The sequence below is a fragment of the Schistocerca piceifrons genome, chromosome 5 (assembly GCF_021461385.2).
Source record: "Schistocerca piceifrons isolate TAMUIC-IGC-003096 chromosome 5, iqSchPice1.1, whole genome shotgun sequence".
Taxonomy (NCBI): domain Eukaryota; kingdom Metazoa; phylum Arthropoda; class Insecta; order Orthoptera; family Acrididae; genus Schistocerca; species Schistocerca piceifrons.
The window spans coordinates 54,471,130-54,487,003 of NC_060142.1; the positions used below are offsets into that span (position 1 = coordinate 54,471,130).

The following is a 15,874-nucleotide window of genomic DNA, read 5'->3' on the forward strand; positions in this document are numbered from 1 at the left end:
AATAACAAAATAGTTTATATGAAAGTTGGTTCAATTTTTCTTACGCAGACAACTGCATTATCTACAAAATTTCTGAACTTCCTATTATTTCAATACACCTTATTGAAGTATTAAGTACACAGTGGTAGTCGTACCAATTCCCTGGGCTCATCAGACATTATTTCTCTATTTGTGGATGTCCCTTCATTTAGGACAACATGCTGGGTCCCAAGTTTCATATTTCTGCAAACCCATGCTGTTTATCATGGTGAGAACATTTAATTCACGTTAGGTCATTATTCCTGGAGACTTCCTGTTAAGACAGTTCTGCCAATCATCATCTAGATGAATGCCACACTATATCTCTTAGTCATGGAGAACAATATTCATCTCCAGTAGCCTATATTAAACTGACCACAACAGCTGTTCTACTTCGGCTACAAATCTCATGCAGAGTAATATAGTGATTTTAGATTTTCAGGAATATCTCACAGCACTTCTCACAAAATTTAATACAAGAAATGATCATTCTAGAATAAAAGAACGATGATTACAGTATTAACTTCTCACTGAAAACTAGATAATTAGAGCAGGGTATTTGCTGAATAGGACACTGAAGTCGGACTTGGTGGCTAAGCGTCACTAATTTTAAGAGGAAACTAGAAAGTACCATCCACATATGAAAAAGTTGTTTAATAGTTCATCTCCATAGTTCGTATATTTACTTCATCTGAATTAGAGAGAGAGAGAGAGAGAGAGATTACCTAGAATAATTAGCATGTTGAACGGAAAAGGCCAGAGTTTTTAGTAACATGCAGTTTTAAGTATGTGAAATTGTCAGCGCATGTATTGTTCCTGGATGAAAAACCTCACTAAAATTATGGGATGGCAAGACTCTACAGTGAAGGTCTCTAGAATGAGATTTTCACTCTGCAGCGGACTGTGCGCTGATATGAAACTTCCTGGCAGATTAAAACTGTGTGACCGACCGAGACTCGAACTCTGGACCTTTGCCTTCCGCGGGCAAGTGCTCTACCAACTGAGCTACCGAAGCACGACTCACGCCCGGTACTCACAGCTTTACTTCTCCCAATACCTCGTCTCCTACCTTCCAAACTTTACAGAAGCTCTCCTGCGAACCTTGCAGGAGAGCTTCTGTAAAGTTTGGAAGGTAGGAGACGAGGTACTGGCAGAAGTAAAGCTGTGAGTACTGGGCGTGAGTCGTGCTTCGGTAGCTCAGTTGGTAGAGCACTTGCCCGCGTAAGGCAAAGGTCCCGAGTTCGAGTCTCGGTCGGGCACACAGTTTTAATCTGCCAGGAAGTTTCATATCAGCGCACACTCCGCTGCAGAGTGAAAATCTCATTCTGGAAACATCCCCCAGGCTGTGGCTAAGCCATGTCTCCGGAATATCCTTTCTTTCTGCAAGGTTCACAGGAGAGCTTCTGTAAAGTTTGGAAGGTAGGAGACGAGGTACTGGCAGAAGTAAAGCTGTGAGTACCGGGCGTGAGTCGTGCTTCGGTAGCTCAGTTGGTAGAGCACTTGCCCGCGTAAGGCAAAGGTCCCGAGTTCGAGTCTCGGTCGGGCACACAGTTTTAATCTGCCAGGAAGTTTCAGTGAAGGTCTCTGTTGGTCCATTGTGGATGTGGGACAATGGCTGGTCAAATGTTTAACAAATAAATTCACCAAACAGCTGTGCAAATTGAGAAGTTATTTTATTTTCACTACCGGTTTTGGCAACTCAATACACCATCTTCAGGCCCCATATGCACCTCTATATCAATACTGACATACTGAAGCGATCTGTTTCTTGGTGTCATGGCTTATCTACTGCTTCCTTTGGAGGCTTGACTGCAGCTCCCAAGCTGCAATCAGGTCTTCAAAGGAAGCACTCGAGAATTCAAGACATGGACAAACAGATGCTCCCAGTATGCCAATATTGATGGTTTTTGAGAGGCACATATGGGCCTGAAGAGGGCATATTGAATTGCCGAAACTGGTAGCAAAAATGAAGTAACTTCTCAATCTGCACAGCTGTTTGGCAAATTTCCTTCTTAAAAAGTACAATGTAATGTTAAGAATGTTTTTACCTCTACTCCACAACGTGCAAAAGTTTTGTGAAGCCATCTGTTTATTTCAAGGAGCTGGATGGAAAGAGGGTGATCAAAATCTACCCCAATCAATATACAATGATACCACAGTAATAGAAAGTTATTTTTTTTTTCTTTCTGGAAATAAAATATTCTGTATATATAGCAACAGTCTTTTAGATAATGAATTCCGTACACAAGCCCTGGGTGGTCCATTGGCACCGACTGATAGCCCTTTCATCCCCCACCAGTGGCATCATCAAATGTTGTATGAAGGGGCATGGGGTCAGCACACAGATCCCCCAGCCTTTGTCAGTTTTTGTGACCTGAAGCCATTACTGCACAGTCAGGTAGCTGCTCAATTGGCATCATGAGGCTGAGTGTACCTCATTTCAATCCTCCCACCAAGGAAAAATTAATGACAGTACTTGGAATCAAACACGGGTGCTCTGCATGGCCTTCTGTCATGCTGACAACACAGCTAGAGACATGGACGTTTTACATAATGAATCATTAAAAAATTAAATTGTTACATAGACAAGGTGTAATTACTAATTTGATTTTCTAACACATTTGGTCCATGCATAGTCTCAGAATGGAATAAAACAATTAAGCAACATTATACGTCACATTAGTGCTATGGCTGAATTCTGATCCTCAATCATAACACTAATTGAATTAAACAGGTTCTCTATGTGGCTCATGAAATGCGCAGGCAGATGTTAGATAACCAGCTGACATTTAATTCATTTGAAATTACTACAACACAGCAACGTATAAGAGCGTGAAAAATATTTAAAGTAGAATTTTTCTTGGGTTATAATGTAATTAATGCAATTAAAATGCAACAATTATTTATAGTTTTACAATTATTGTGCATACTTCGCAACTCATTAACAAGGAATTAAAATATGTCCATATAATATACAGTGTGAAACTGACAGTGAAAAAAGGACAAATGAAAAATTAACTTTACGAGGCACCCCAAAGCTAGCTAAGAACATTCAGTCTGATCATATTTTTTGCAACCACATTGACAACACCATCGTCCTGCAAGTCCTTCAGCGCATCTTCAAACATTTCTCGTGTTATCATCTGCAACAAAAGTATGGCAACAAGTTATATATATCTTTTGTGATTATTAGTGAGCAAATTAACTAGGGGACAAACTAGATTTCTTCACTCACCAGTTCAGAGCTATCTTTGAATTCACTGAAAGTCTTCTGGTAGTTCAAACTTGTAACTTTGCCCTTAGCACTAATTAATTTAGCTAAAGCTTGCTTCACTTCTAGGCGACGCTTACGGCCAGCTGTACTAATGCCTGTAGTCAAGATGCTTACATCAATCTTGCCAGATAGTGGGTCTGTTGCTGACTGCTTCAAAGCCTCTCTGTGTAGCCTGGAGGAAAAATAAACACTTAAGTTTACACATTATGTTACATCAGAAACACTTCAAATTTTGTTGCAGAATCATGATCTATTTCTGTTTTTAGTATATACAAAAATGTTGATCTGTTTCTTAGTAAACAGACCTTTTTTTGTAACAAATTGAAATAGTAGGTCCAACTGCCCATTTGATGGAATTGTCCCAAAAGATTCTAGTGCAGTGAAGCTATGATTATTGATGGACCATCTTTCTTATGATTACACTGAATGCCCAAAAAGTCAATAAATTTGTATTTTTACCCATTGTCAGAGACGTGACTGATTCACTTTGGTCTAGTATAAGAAAAGAACATCAGCCTTCTCACGGACAGCCAAGAAGTTCTAATTACATACGTGTGAATGTAAGTGGCACACAGTAGCTACTGACACTGCAGCTGTGACTCACATATTTGAACGCTTAACGTAAGCAACAAAAAATGACCAGAACCTCCTTGTGCAAAACTTGGGCTTTCAGTGATAGGGCATGTGGCAGCAAGCATTATTAAGACTGGTCTCAAAGCCAAATTCAAACAAAGGCCATCACACTAAGCTCTCTTTCAGAACTACAGCGCTTCACTATTGGAAGAGACTTATTCTTATCTATTTTTTACCTCTGGAAAAAAATTTAAGAACAGAGGCATGAGGAGCTTAATTTGGATTTTAACACCGAGAGTAACAAAGTTTTTTCCTCATAATGAAATATTTTCCAGCAATCACAATTTTTGTTTCAAACAAGAACCCCTAGGATCCAACAAGGCTTCCCTCGAGTGAAAAATTTACTTTATTTTTGCAAAGTTATGATCCGTCCGTTCGTTCATTGATGTCTCTGTTCACTGTAATAAGTTTGGTGTCTGTGTTTTGCGACCGCACCGCAAAACCGTGCGATTAGTAGACGAAAGGACATGCCTCTCCAATGGAAACCGAAAACATTTGATCGCAAGGTCACAGGTCAACAGATTCCTCCACAGGAAAACACGTCTGATATATTCTATACGACACTGGTGACGGCACGTGCGTTACATGACAGGAATATGTTGTCGACCCACCTAATTTGTACACTTGGCGAATGGGTAAAAAGTTTCTTCTACCTTGCTCAATTTAGGTTTTCTCGTGGATGTGATAATTACTCCCAAAAAAGTGATGAAAACATAAGAGTTTGTCACATGAACTGCAACAAATCAACAGTTTCACAGTTGCACAGTTTTCCCTGTGCTTTGTCAAAACATATGTTCTAATGTTTTCAAATTTTTCCGTGTGTAGACCGTCAAATCCTGCATATGTCCAAGCATATCTGAACATGTCCTGGAATTTTGGAGAGCAAAGTTGGTTATGTGTGAGTGCCTGAACTTTGATAATTGTCTGAAAATAAAAAATTAGACTTTTCACTCGTGGGAAGACTTCTCGTTTGGGGGGTGCTCAGGCTAACCACGGGACCACGGCGCACCTGAGCTATTATTGTCCTTGATGTTGCCTATGATGCGCATGGACTACTCACTATGTATATTTTGCTTATTTTTTTCATAGTTCCACACAACTTCTTCCTGTTTTCTCGATTGATCTGTGTTCAGTTTTTCAAGGCCTATCCACTGTGCCAACTTATAACTAAATCTGAAGGTGGTGCAATGAGGAGGTTCCCTTGTAAGCAACACCTACCATGATGGCAGCTTTGTGCTTTGTTTGAGGAGAGAGAGAGAGAGAGAGAGAGAGAGAGAGAGAGAGAGAGAGAGAGAGAGGTGGATTCAAAGCTGCATGGATGTTGTTGTGTTAAATATTAGACACAGACACGCCAAATGTATTTCCACCTTCACTTATACACAGTAAGTCAAAGACCACTAGAGAAGGAATACAAAAGAATAAAACTAAAAACAACATTAAATCAACACACTGTACATTTCACATTCAACATTTTGGTGGCAGCTCAGATAAAATGCCGCTATATTTAGGTCTATACAAAATAAGACTTGCTTTCTCCTCAGGGTACACTCATTACACTAACACAGGAGAAATAAATTTTTCAGCTCTGCCACTACGATTCTAAGCAACAAATGTCCTACAATTCTAAGCAACAAATGTCCCGTACAATAGGTCTGTTAGCCCAACCAATATATTTAGACGAGATCTACAGAACATCTAAATAAATTTCAATTTGACACACCATGTCAGTCTGTCACTCAATGTTAAACATGACAAACTTCTGACAACAAATATCTAACTGTACTTAGTAAAACAAAGACCACAAAATAAATATGAAAATTACAAAATTTTCATGCACGATGAGAAAAACAATTCTTATGACACAAGCATAAAAAACCAATGCATATTTTTCAAAATTGAATAGACACCCGTATTAAGTAATGTATTTATTGGCATTTCCTTCATAGCAATGAAAAAGAAGTAGAATTGTTATCAAATTGAAATATCATTGAAAATAAAATGAACTATTTTATGTAAGAGATGTATAAAGATGGAAAAATATGTAACAAATGAACTATCTTTGATGTATGTAAGCAGACTGTAGGAACAAATGAAAATGCTCAGGAAACTTTGAAGCCAATTTTTTCGAGAATTTTTGCAAGTTGCATCATACTACTTTGAAAGATTTATATTTGAGTTATGAACTTCTCACATATTTAAAAAAATTTACAAAAATCCAACAGTCACGTGGTCTCATTGTAAAGAAACGCTTGTGGATACTTTAATGTTTTGACCTACCAATCCTAGTTTCTACATATACAGATATTACATATCACTTATCTAATGCTCAGAGACTTTTCATAAATAAGTACTCCTGAACCATAGACCATCATTGATGTCATACACTAAAGCTTCCACAACGCTTTTAATGTCACTTTTGGTACCACTATGAAGTCTCAATTAAATCAGAAAAGAACTGTTTTCAATTTTAAATCTTGTGGCAACATAAAATTTATTGAGATATTTGCTGACCCCACTCACCTATAGGCTTCTTCAACATCCAGAACTTCAACAACTTGAGAAAACCTTACTTTGGCATGAGCTTCAGCCAGACGTATGAGGGATTCCAGCTGGCGAGGATATGCCGTTATCTGACCATGGCCACTGCCTACTTTACGCATGTCGACATATGCTTGTATAAGTCTTTGTGATGCGAGCTCACTTAGTTTTGGATGAATATGCTCTTTGGCATAAACAATGTAGTCTCGTAACAAAGCCATATCCTAGAAAAAGAAAGGTTAAATTTCTTTACAGCAGGAGGAATGTTAATTTCATCTCTTGTTAAAGAGTAGCTGTATCAGTTATGATCAATTCGTACCTTTCACTATCTGTACAAATACCAATTACAAACACTAGATTACATTGCCAATAATGTCTTTACCTTTGTCTTTCCCTTACATAAATCTACAGGCTTCCTTCACTCTGTTTTCTCAAAAATTGACAATGCCTTTGACATCCAACTCCTCTCCATGTTTTATTTGTAATGTAGCATTATTGTCGTAGCTAATCATTTGAAATAATTATGAATGATTATAAAAGCAATGAGCAGCAGTCAGGAAAAGGTACGTATGACAAGATTCCAGCAGGAAAGACAGGCTTCTCGATAAATTAACCTGACCAGGGATTTTCATGATTGACATTTCTAGTTTTCAATTTCTTAATGACAATTTATTCATGATGGTTTGTGTTCTTCATAATAGATTTGGAACTGTTTTCTCAGTGTCATACAACAATGGCCTATGCAATGTCTTGCACTGATGTTCAACAAAACAGCCCATTTTTTTCCTCACTTTGCGCACTCTCTTTGTACAAAACTATCCGGAAACGTGTTAGCAGGCATTACTATGGGACATTCCCACCTTTCACCTTTATTGAGGCCTGAACTCTGCTGGGGACACATTCAAAGAGATGTCTGGAAGACTGGCAGCCCATTCTTACTCAAGGTCCAAAACAGAGACAGAAGTGATGTTTGACACTGAGATTTGGAGTAAAGTATATGTTCTAACACATTCCAACTGAGTTCATCCATGGATTCTCTGGAGGCCAGTCCACTTCAATAATGCTGTTGTCCACAAGCCACTACCTCATAAAGACAGCTTTGCGACAGGCTGCATTTTCATGCTGATAAATAAATCATCACCTCCTAACTGTTGCTGAACTGTATGTGTATCCTTCCAAATTTAGCATTGTCTTAAGCATAATAAGTGGACCACACCACAAGAAACACCCTCATGCCATAACACCACCTTTTCCATTGTTAGCACAACACTTGAGGGCAGGTAATGCTCTTCAGGCACTCACCAAATCCAAATTCTTCTACCAGATTGCCACAATATAGCATGATTCATCACTTTGTTACCAGTCATCCACTGACAAATTATGTAGCTCTTTTCATCACACTGAGTGTCGCTTAGCACTGACCACTGATGTCACTCTGTTCACCTCCTCAAGCATCACTTAGCACTGAACATGATCTACTATTATCACCTATTCTTTTTAACTCCCTAGTCACAGTAAATATGCTAGCTGGACTGCTGGTAGCAATTTGGAACTCACAAGTGATTTCTTCTGTTGATTTCACACCATTTTTTACAAAACACACAACAGTCCCTGTCCATCGGTACATGAAATCTGCATGGTTTTGGTTTAACTGTAGTTGTTCCTTCACATTTCTGCTTCACAATACTATCACCTATAGTTGACTTGGACAGCTTTAGATGGGTTGGAATGCCCTAGATGGATTCGTTACTAAGGTGACACCCGATGACTACTCTATGTTCAAAGTCACTGAGCTCTGCTGACTGACGCATTCTGCTGTTCTACTGAAAACACAATACTCCACTGCCTCCTATTATACTAGTAGGTCTGTCCCTCTTGACTCATATGAGCTATGGCACCATTCCTTATTCAATCTTTTCATTTCAGGTTGGTGATAATACCGAGTGTTCCCCTGAAACAACTCTGTCAATACATCCATCACCTTTGATCTGGAAATGACACTGAAGTTCCTTACATCCAATGACATGTACATGAGATTGCTACTTCAATGTAGTGTAAATTGACAATGGGGTGGTCATCGTTGTAGTGACGCAGCTTCCTTTCCTGTGACGCAACAAACTGCCAAGTCGGTAGTACAGCTTTTGGAAATTTTATGGTACCTTTAAGGTTTATACCTTGGTTTGTTGGGTGCTCAACTGCACCCATACAAAGGCCCAATTTTTCCACAGTCCAATCGAGCCACTGTCACGAATGATAATGATAGTCAATTGATGAGGACAACACAAACACCCAGTCCCCGGGCAGAGAAAATCCCCAGACCGGCCAGGAATCAAATCCGGGACCCCGGGACCCAGAGGCAGCAACAATAGCCACTAGACCACAGGCTGTGGACAAGGTTTATATCTGAATCACCCTCGTAACATGGACTTTAAAATATGAGTAAAAAATAAATAAAAAATGTAATTACCATAAGTTCTTCTTGTTCCCTCTCACGACTCTGATAATAGAGTGAAACAAGATGACGTGCAAGTCGCCTGTCATACACCTCGTTTTGAGGATCAAGCATTAAAAAGATTAGATCAAATCTGAAACAAGATGATTTGAAACACCATTTGCAATCTATTGTTATGAAAAAATAAAGGAAGAAATAAAATATTAAAAAAGCATAAAAATATATCTTACCGGGACATTAATGTGTGGGGTAACATAATATTTTCTATAATTGTTTTGTTTTTGTTCCACTGAGATTCACAAGGATTTGCTGCAGCTAATATTGAGGTACGTGCATTTAGTTGACAAATAATTCCAGCCTTTGCAATACTTAATGTCTGCTGTTCCATAACCTGTAGAAGAAAAAGAAAGGCATGGAATGTATAACACATAGTATGTTTACAGGTACACCTACTGGTAAGACTAATTAATTTTGATGGAGCTCACCTCATGTAGGACACTGCGTGTTGCATCATTCATTTTGTCAAATTCGTCAATGCAGCAAATTCCATTGTCAGCCAGAACTAACGCACCCCTAAAGCCACACAGTAAAAAGAACACATACTTATTTTAACACGAATTATACCAAGTACCCTGAAATAATGTAGATTTAGAGTAAAACTTAGTCCTGCCTGTCCTATTCTTTAATTACGTTCAGCGTGTTCATTCTTCCACAGGGCCATTTGTTTCTGTACTTATATAATAACACTTTACAAGCTACCCTTAGTATCTGGTGAACAGTACTTCATACTATTATTTGTATTTTCTTTTCTGTTTCACTTACAAATGTGGTGGTGAAAAATCAAGACTTGACACAAATTGTTATCTTGTTTTTTACATGATCCTTCCACACATAACACAGGAAGATTGCAAAATTTATTTTACAGTCTGGATCAAATATGCTCCACTGGCCTTGCTCAGAAACATTTCAAGTAAAGAACACAGTATATAATTCAAAGATTCACATGTAAGCTCAATTAGCTTTTACATTATGCATCTTATAATTGAATCACATGGATGCAAAATCTATCAACACAATTCTATGGTAGGTGAAAAATTCTATGCTATGTAAAATGGTGCACATCAATGTGGGGAAAATCCTGTCTTATGGTTATATATACCTTGAGCCATTCAACATTCCTGAAGGTTCTCTCATCTTCTTAATGGTATCTACAAAACATGATGAATGAAAGAACACGCAGTGCATAGTGTATTAGCAGTGTTTTCTCTTTTTGAAACCAAATGTGTGTTAGCTGTGTTTTCACTTTCTGAAACCAAATGTGTGTTAGCTGTGTTTTCACTTTCTGAAACCAAACAAACACCGGTGACTTGGTAAAACAGGATCTTAAAGTGATCTGCCCACTCCTAGACACTGGTATGGTATTCAAACACAGACATTTTCTGTAGTGCATCCAGTTTATCTTGCATTACATCCACCTCATAAGCTTTCTTTCAGTAACTGACTTGTCTGTCAAGGGTCATTCCACATCAAATCAACAAAAGAAACCATCATTTTCAACCTTACCCTCTTGGATTTAAATGAAATTAAGTATGCCTATAGTACTCATAAATAGTACCACAAATTAATTTTTTCACATTTTTCTGATAAAAAGTTATCGAGTAATGGACTTTCAAAAATTGAAAAAAAATGACAAATTTTTGACTCGCAGAACAATGTTGTTTTCTTTACAACTCGTCTTCTAGCTTCCCCGTGGTTTTACAGCTATTAATAAATAGTTAGCACTAAAGTTTAATAAGCAGTTATTCATTTCAAAAGTACAATTTGTGGACTATCTAACAAAATCTAACACTAATATTATCATGTGTTGTAAAATAAAAGAAATTCGCCTATCTGACTGTGATTTTGGAGAATCGTGGTAAATATAAAATTGCTTTTGATAGTGATCCCATGCTCATCCCAAGTTGAAACTTTCAGAATATGTAGATGTAAAGTGTATTTTCACATACATTTTTTTGAGAATTTTAAAAATACAGTTTTTCAAAATTCGATAAATTCAACAATGTTGTTTTTAGAAACAATGTGTGTGTATATATAATAAACTAATGATCTTTGGTATCATATTAAAGCTCTTTAAAAGAGCTTTCCAATGAAGTAAATTTTATTGTTGTAGCCAAAACCTTCTTCGCATTTGTTATCAAGAAGAAGCATTAATTGGTCATTCCTGTCTATAGTTCCATCTATAGCCTGTGCTGCTTTAATGAGCTTACCAACATTGTCTATTTTCTTCCTGCACGAGGCATCATCTACAGCAGTCCGACTTACACATAGCAGCCTTTCCACTTCTGTTATTGTAAAAGACTTTCTACTGTTTCGAATATGAACATCGTCATTTTGGTGACAGCCTTCAATAAAGAGAAACTGTAGGTGACGCGATAACGCAACACAGCTATAAAGAATCAGGCGGTCGCCCACTAACACACTATGTTTACACAGTAGCTAGCAACATGGTAGCATCAACACCAAAACCAGCTTTTGTTTTGAATATGAACATCGTCATTTTGGTGACAGCCTTTAATAAAGAGAAACTGTAGGTGACGCGATAACGCAACACAGCTATAAAGAATCAGGCGGTCGCCCACTAACACACAATGTTTACACAGTAGCCAGCAACATGGTAGCATCAACACCAAAACCAGCTTTTGTTGCTGTGCTATAATTGGTTCAGAAGACACAGTGCCTCATGTTCCTGGGTTGTTTGTCAATCATACTGCCAATTTATGGCACTTGTGGAATGACCTTGAAATGACATTTTTCAGCTGCCAGAGTGCAGGTTCTTTGGATATGCCTTTTTTTTGGGCACTTGTTTGATAAGGGCTGCTCTTCAGCAACTACATTTACAAATGTGGGTTTTGGGGTCATCAGTTATTGCTGATGTTCATGTTCTAGCATCATCAGTCACTGGTGAAGGTGGTTTAACAGTGTTTTCTCTTAAATATCATCTTCACTTCCATTTGTGGTATATGCTTCTTGCCTTTATTTCTCATTCCCTTCTCTTTTATGAAAATGGGACACATGATTAGAAGGTGGATAGGCTTTCGAGCGATTATACAGACAGGTTGGATAATAGGTTGGTGGTTAATATATGTACAAATGAACTACATCTCCAGCAATGATTTACATAAAAGATGACTGTGTGTCCATAATATTGCCATTCGATGCACTGTATAGATTTGGTATGAACTGCCATCCAAGAAAATGAATTCAACTGTAAAATGTTCTCGCAGCATAGGTATGCTGACAGGAAAGTAAAGGTTTAACGTATCATCACTATCAGTTCAAGCCTCGACTAAGGATGGAAACTGGCTGCATCCTTTTCACTGGAATTCCACCTCTAATGACCTCGCTGTTGACATGATGTTACACCCTAATCTTCCGACCTCCTTTCTTCAATGAAATCATTCCAGCATTTTTCATAAGAAAATATGGTGAAACAACAAAAAAACTTTTTAACTATGGACAACTCAATGAGAATTTGAGCCCTAGCATTGTAGAATAAAGTTCAGTTCCTCAGCGCCTTCTTCAGTGGTGGAAGCTAAAGATGAGAATAAAGGCTACAGTCTGTTTAAGCTCACAGGGGCATGAGCCATGGGGGCAAGTTGTTGGGAGTAACAGCGGTATAAGGATGGACCTTGACATTTTTTACATTAGGTGGTCAGCGGAATACCACTTTGGGTGGGAGCGTGGAGGCTTGTGGGTAAAATGTTCCTCAGTTTGGGGTGCAATGATTAGCAACAAAAGCAGGGGCTAAGATTACTGTTAAGTTCTCTTGGTGATACATAATAATGAGGAGGTGTTAGGATTAGGGATATGAGGACCCACTGAACCTAGTCACAAACAGATTTGCTGTGACACACACACACACACACACACACACACACACACACACACACACACACACACACACACACGCCCCTAGCCCTCCAACCACCTCAATGAAACAACTACAACGGAGCTCCCAACTCATTACCAAAACTGCAACATCTTAACCATATCCTTTACCAGTGTTTCAACTACATATAGTGCCCATAAATGAGCAACATTCAACCCATCTTTCCCAAAGTGGTATTCCATCATTTCACTCATTCTACACTCACATCCTCCTCTCAACAGTCCTTTTTTCTGTTGTATATCCCCTTTGCAATCCAATTCTCCACATTGCTGTGAGCCATACATAACACCCCTGCCTGCAACAGAGTGAGATCACTGGAGCCACATTCCTATTCCATGCACTTTTCTACTGCGCCCTTGCAGCCTTCAGCCACCCTTCCCTCTAACTCTCCCTCCTGTCCATTCTTTCCAAGCTGCAGTGATGGAACAACGCAGGTGGCCAGAACAACGCAACCATATTTATGTATGGTTTTTTTTCCACTTTTCCTATTCCTGCAGCAGCTCTCTCGCACCAATGTATATAATATCATATTAGCTCATAAATCCGAACTTCACTAGAGTGAAGGATGCAATTTTACATTTACATCATACTACTCAACTACTTACTTCATCAACTCTTGTTGCCATGACTAGAAGGGTATCATTTTGCGATCTATCTCTCGAGTACAATGCTTCTGCAATTCCTTTTAAATTCCCATAGAGAGATGGTTATTGAAGGTACCTTCATCTCATATGACATACTTTTATAACCAGATGTTAAGGAAGGAAGAGGAGTGTTTAACACCCTATTGACAACAAAGTTAGTTAGAATATGCAGAAGTAACACATGCAACTGTGAAAGTAAGGATTATTACACCCACAATATCATTTGGACAACTGTGCCCAACACCAATAAAATTTCCTTTCACAAATCAACATCTTTAGCATTCTGAAATTTTAATTAAGCATGTGTGGCTCACCAATAATTGTTTCACTATAAAAATGTTTGTACCCTCTCTGCAGTCTCAGAATTTGAACCATATCCCCAGTACCTTGACACACAACATTACACCATCATGCCTAACGGTAGTCACTCATCCTGTCGAAATACTACGGTTACCAGAGGAATGGTGGCACTGAGTAGGACCATTTGGGATACTAAAACCAAACTCAGCAAAGACTGAGGTGTCATTTGTCCCAAGTCAGAAGATTTTTTTTTTGTTAGTTTGTTTCAGAAATACCCTGAAGGCAACAATCACTCAGTAACTGTAAAATCATTCAATAAAAAAGTGTACACCATGCAATCAAAAGTATGCAGACACCTTGCTGAAAATGACTTACAAGTCTGTGGCACCCTCCATCGGTAATGCTGGAATTCAATATGGTGTTGGCCCACCCTTAGCCTGGATGACAAGCTTATACTCTCACAGGCATATGTTCAATCAGGTGCTGGAAGGTGTCTTGGGGAATGGCAGCCCATTCTTCACGGATTGCTGCACTGAGGAGAGGTATCGATGTCGGTCGGTGAGGCCTGGCACAAAGTCAGAGTTCCAAAACATCCACAACGTGTTCTACAGGATTCAGGTCAGGAGTCTGTGCAGGCCAGTCCACTACAGGGATATTATTGTTGTGTAACCACTTTGCCACAGGCCGTGCATTATGAACACGTGCTCAATTGTGTTGAAAGATACAATCACCATCCCCAATTACTCTTTTGACAGCAGGAAGCAAGAAGGTGCTTGAAACATCATTGTAGGCCTGTGCTGTGAAAGTGCCATGCAAAACAACAAGGGGTGCAAGCCCCATCCATGAAAAACACGACCACACCATAACACCACCGCCTCCAAATTTTACTGTTGGCACTACACATGCAGGCAGATGACGTTCACTGGGCATTCGCCATACCCCCACCCTGCCACTGGATTGCCACATTGTACCGTGATTCATCACTCAACACGTTTTTCCACTGTTCAGTCATCCAATGTTTACACTCCTTACACCAAATGAGACATCATTTGGCATTTACCAGCCTGATATGTGGCTTATGAGCGGCCGCTTGACCACGAAATCCAAGTTTTCTCACCTCCCACCTAACTGTCATAGTATTTGCAGTGGATCCTGTTGCAGTTCGGAATTCCTGTTTAATGGTCTGGATAGATGTCTGTCTATTACACATTACGACCCTCTTTAACTGTCGGCAGTCTGTCAGTCACCAGACTAGGCTGGCCTGTTCACTTATACGGTGTCCCTTCTTGTTTTCACTTCACTATCACATTGGAAACAGTGGACGTGGGGATGCTTAGGAGTGTGGAAATTTCACTTACAGACAGATGACACAAGCGACACCCAATCACCTGACCACATTCAATGTCCATGAGTTCCACAGAGCACCCCATTCTGCTCTCTCACAATCTCCAATGACTACTGAGGTCACTGATATGGAGTACCTGGCAGTAGGTGGCAGCACAATGCACGTCATATGAAAAACATACTTTTTTTTTGGGAGGGGGCGGTCCAGATACTTTCGATCACATAGCGTATATCTGAAATCGGCTGAATTACATCCACTGAATCAACAACTAGAAATGCAGTTTCACAAATAAACGAACTAAACATGTTTATAAACAAATCATGTGTAATCAATTAAAACAATAAAGTCTACTTACGTTTGTAGGACAAGTTGTTTTGTCTCAGTATCCTTGGTTACATATGCTGTAAGACCAACTGCTGAAGAACCTTTACCCGATGTGTACTGACTACGTGGAACCAGATTAAAAACATACTGCAACAACTGGGATTTACTTGTTCCAGGGTCTCCACAGAGAAGTATATTGATGTCCGCTCTGTGAATGTAAAGCAGGATAAAAATGTTCTGATTAACACACACAAAGAATCTACAAATTTCAAGAAATAGTAAATGTAAACTTTCTGTTTGCTAAGATGCCCAACAATGCAAATTATTTCGTACGGTACAAGAAGAGAGAGAAAAATCAGCTTGAGAGAAAGCAAACATTAAGACTCATTAAAATTAA

The 15,874-nt window shown here is 38.9% G+C and overlaps 1 protein-coding gene and 2 non-coding genes across 3 annotated transcripts in view; 2 read left to right on the forward strand and 1 right to left on the reverse strand.

The window, feature by feature from the left end:
• Nucleotides 1-1,203: 1,203 nt before the first annotated feature.
• Nucleotides 1,204-1,278, forward strand: Trnat-cgu. Its single transcript has one exon. It is a non-coding gene; the product is annotated as a tRNA-Thr (tRNA).
• Nucleotides 1,279-1,490: 212 nt separating this feature from the next.
• Nucleotides 1,491-1,565, forward strand: Trnat-cgu. The gene has a single exon. It is a non-coding gene; the product is annotated as a tRNA-Thr (tRNA).
• A 1,223-nt stretch (nt 1,566-2,788) lies between these two features.
• Nucleotides 2,789-15,874, reverse strand: part of LOC124798213 (DNA replication licensing factor MCM4) — a 39,771-nt gene continuing 26,685 nt past the window's right edge. The window contains exons 9-15 of the mRNA XM_047261517.1: nt 15,509-15,685; nt 9,401-9,488; nt 9,146-9,306; nt 8,931-9,048; nt 6,446-6,687; nt 3,254-3,464; nt 2,789-3,161 (exon numbers count right to left, since the gene is read on the reverse strand). Of these exons, the coding sequence (XP_047117473.1) occupies nt 3,057-3,161; nt 3,254-3,464; nt 6,446-6,687; nt 8,931-9,048; nt 9,146-9,306; nt 9,401-9,488; nt 15,509-15,685 (1,102 nt within the window). The 3' untranslated portion in view covers nt 2,789-3,056. The remainder of the gene's footprint in view (nt 3,162-3,253; nt 3,465-6,445; nt 6,688-8,930; nt 9,049-9,145; nt 9,307-9,400; nt 9,489-15,508; nt 15,686-15,874) is intronic.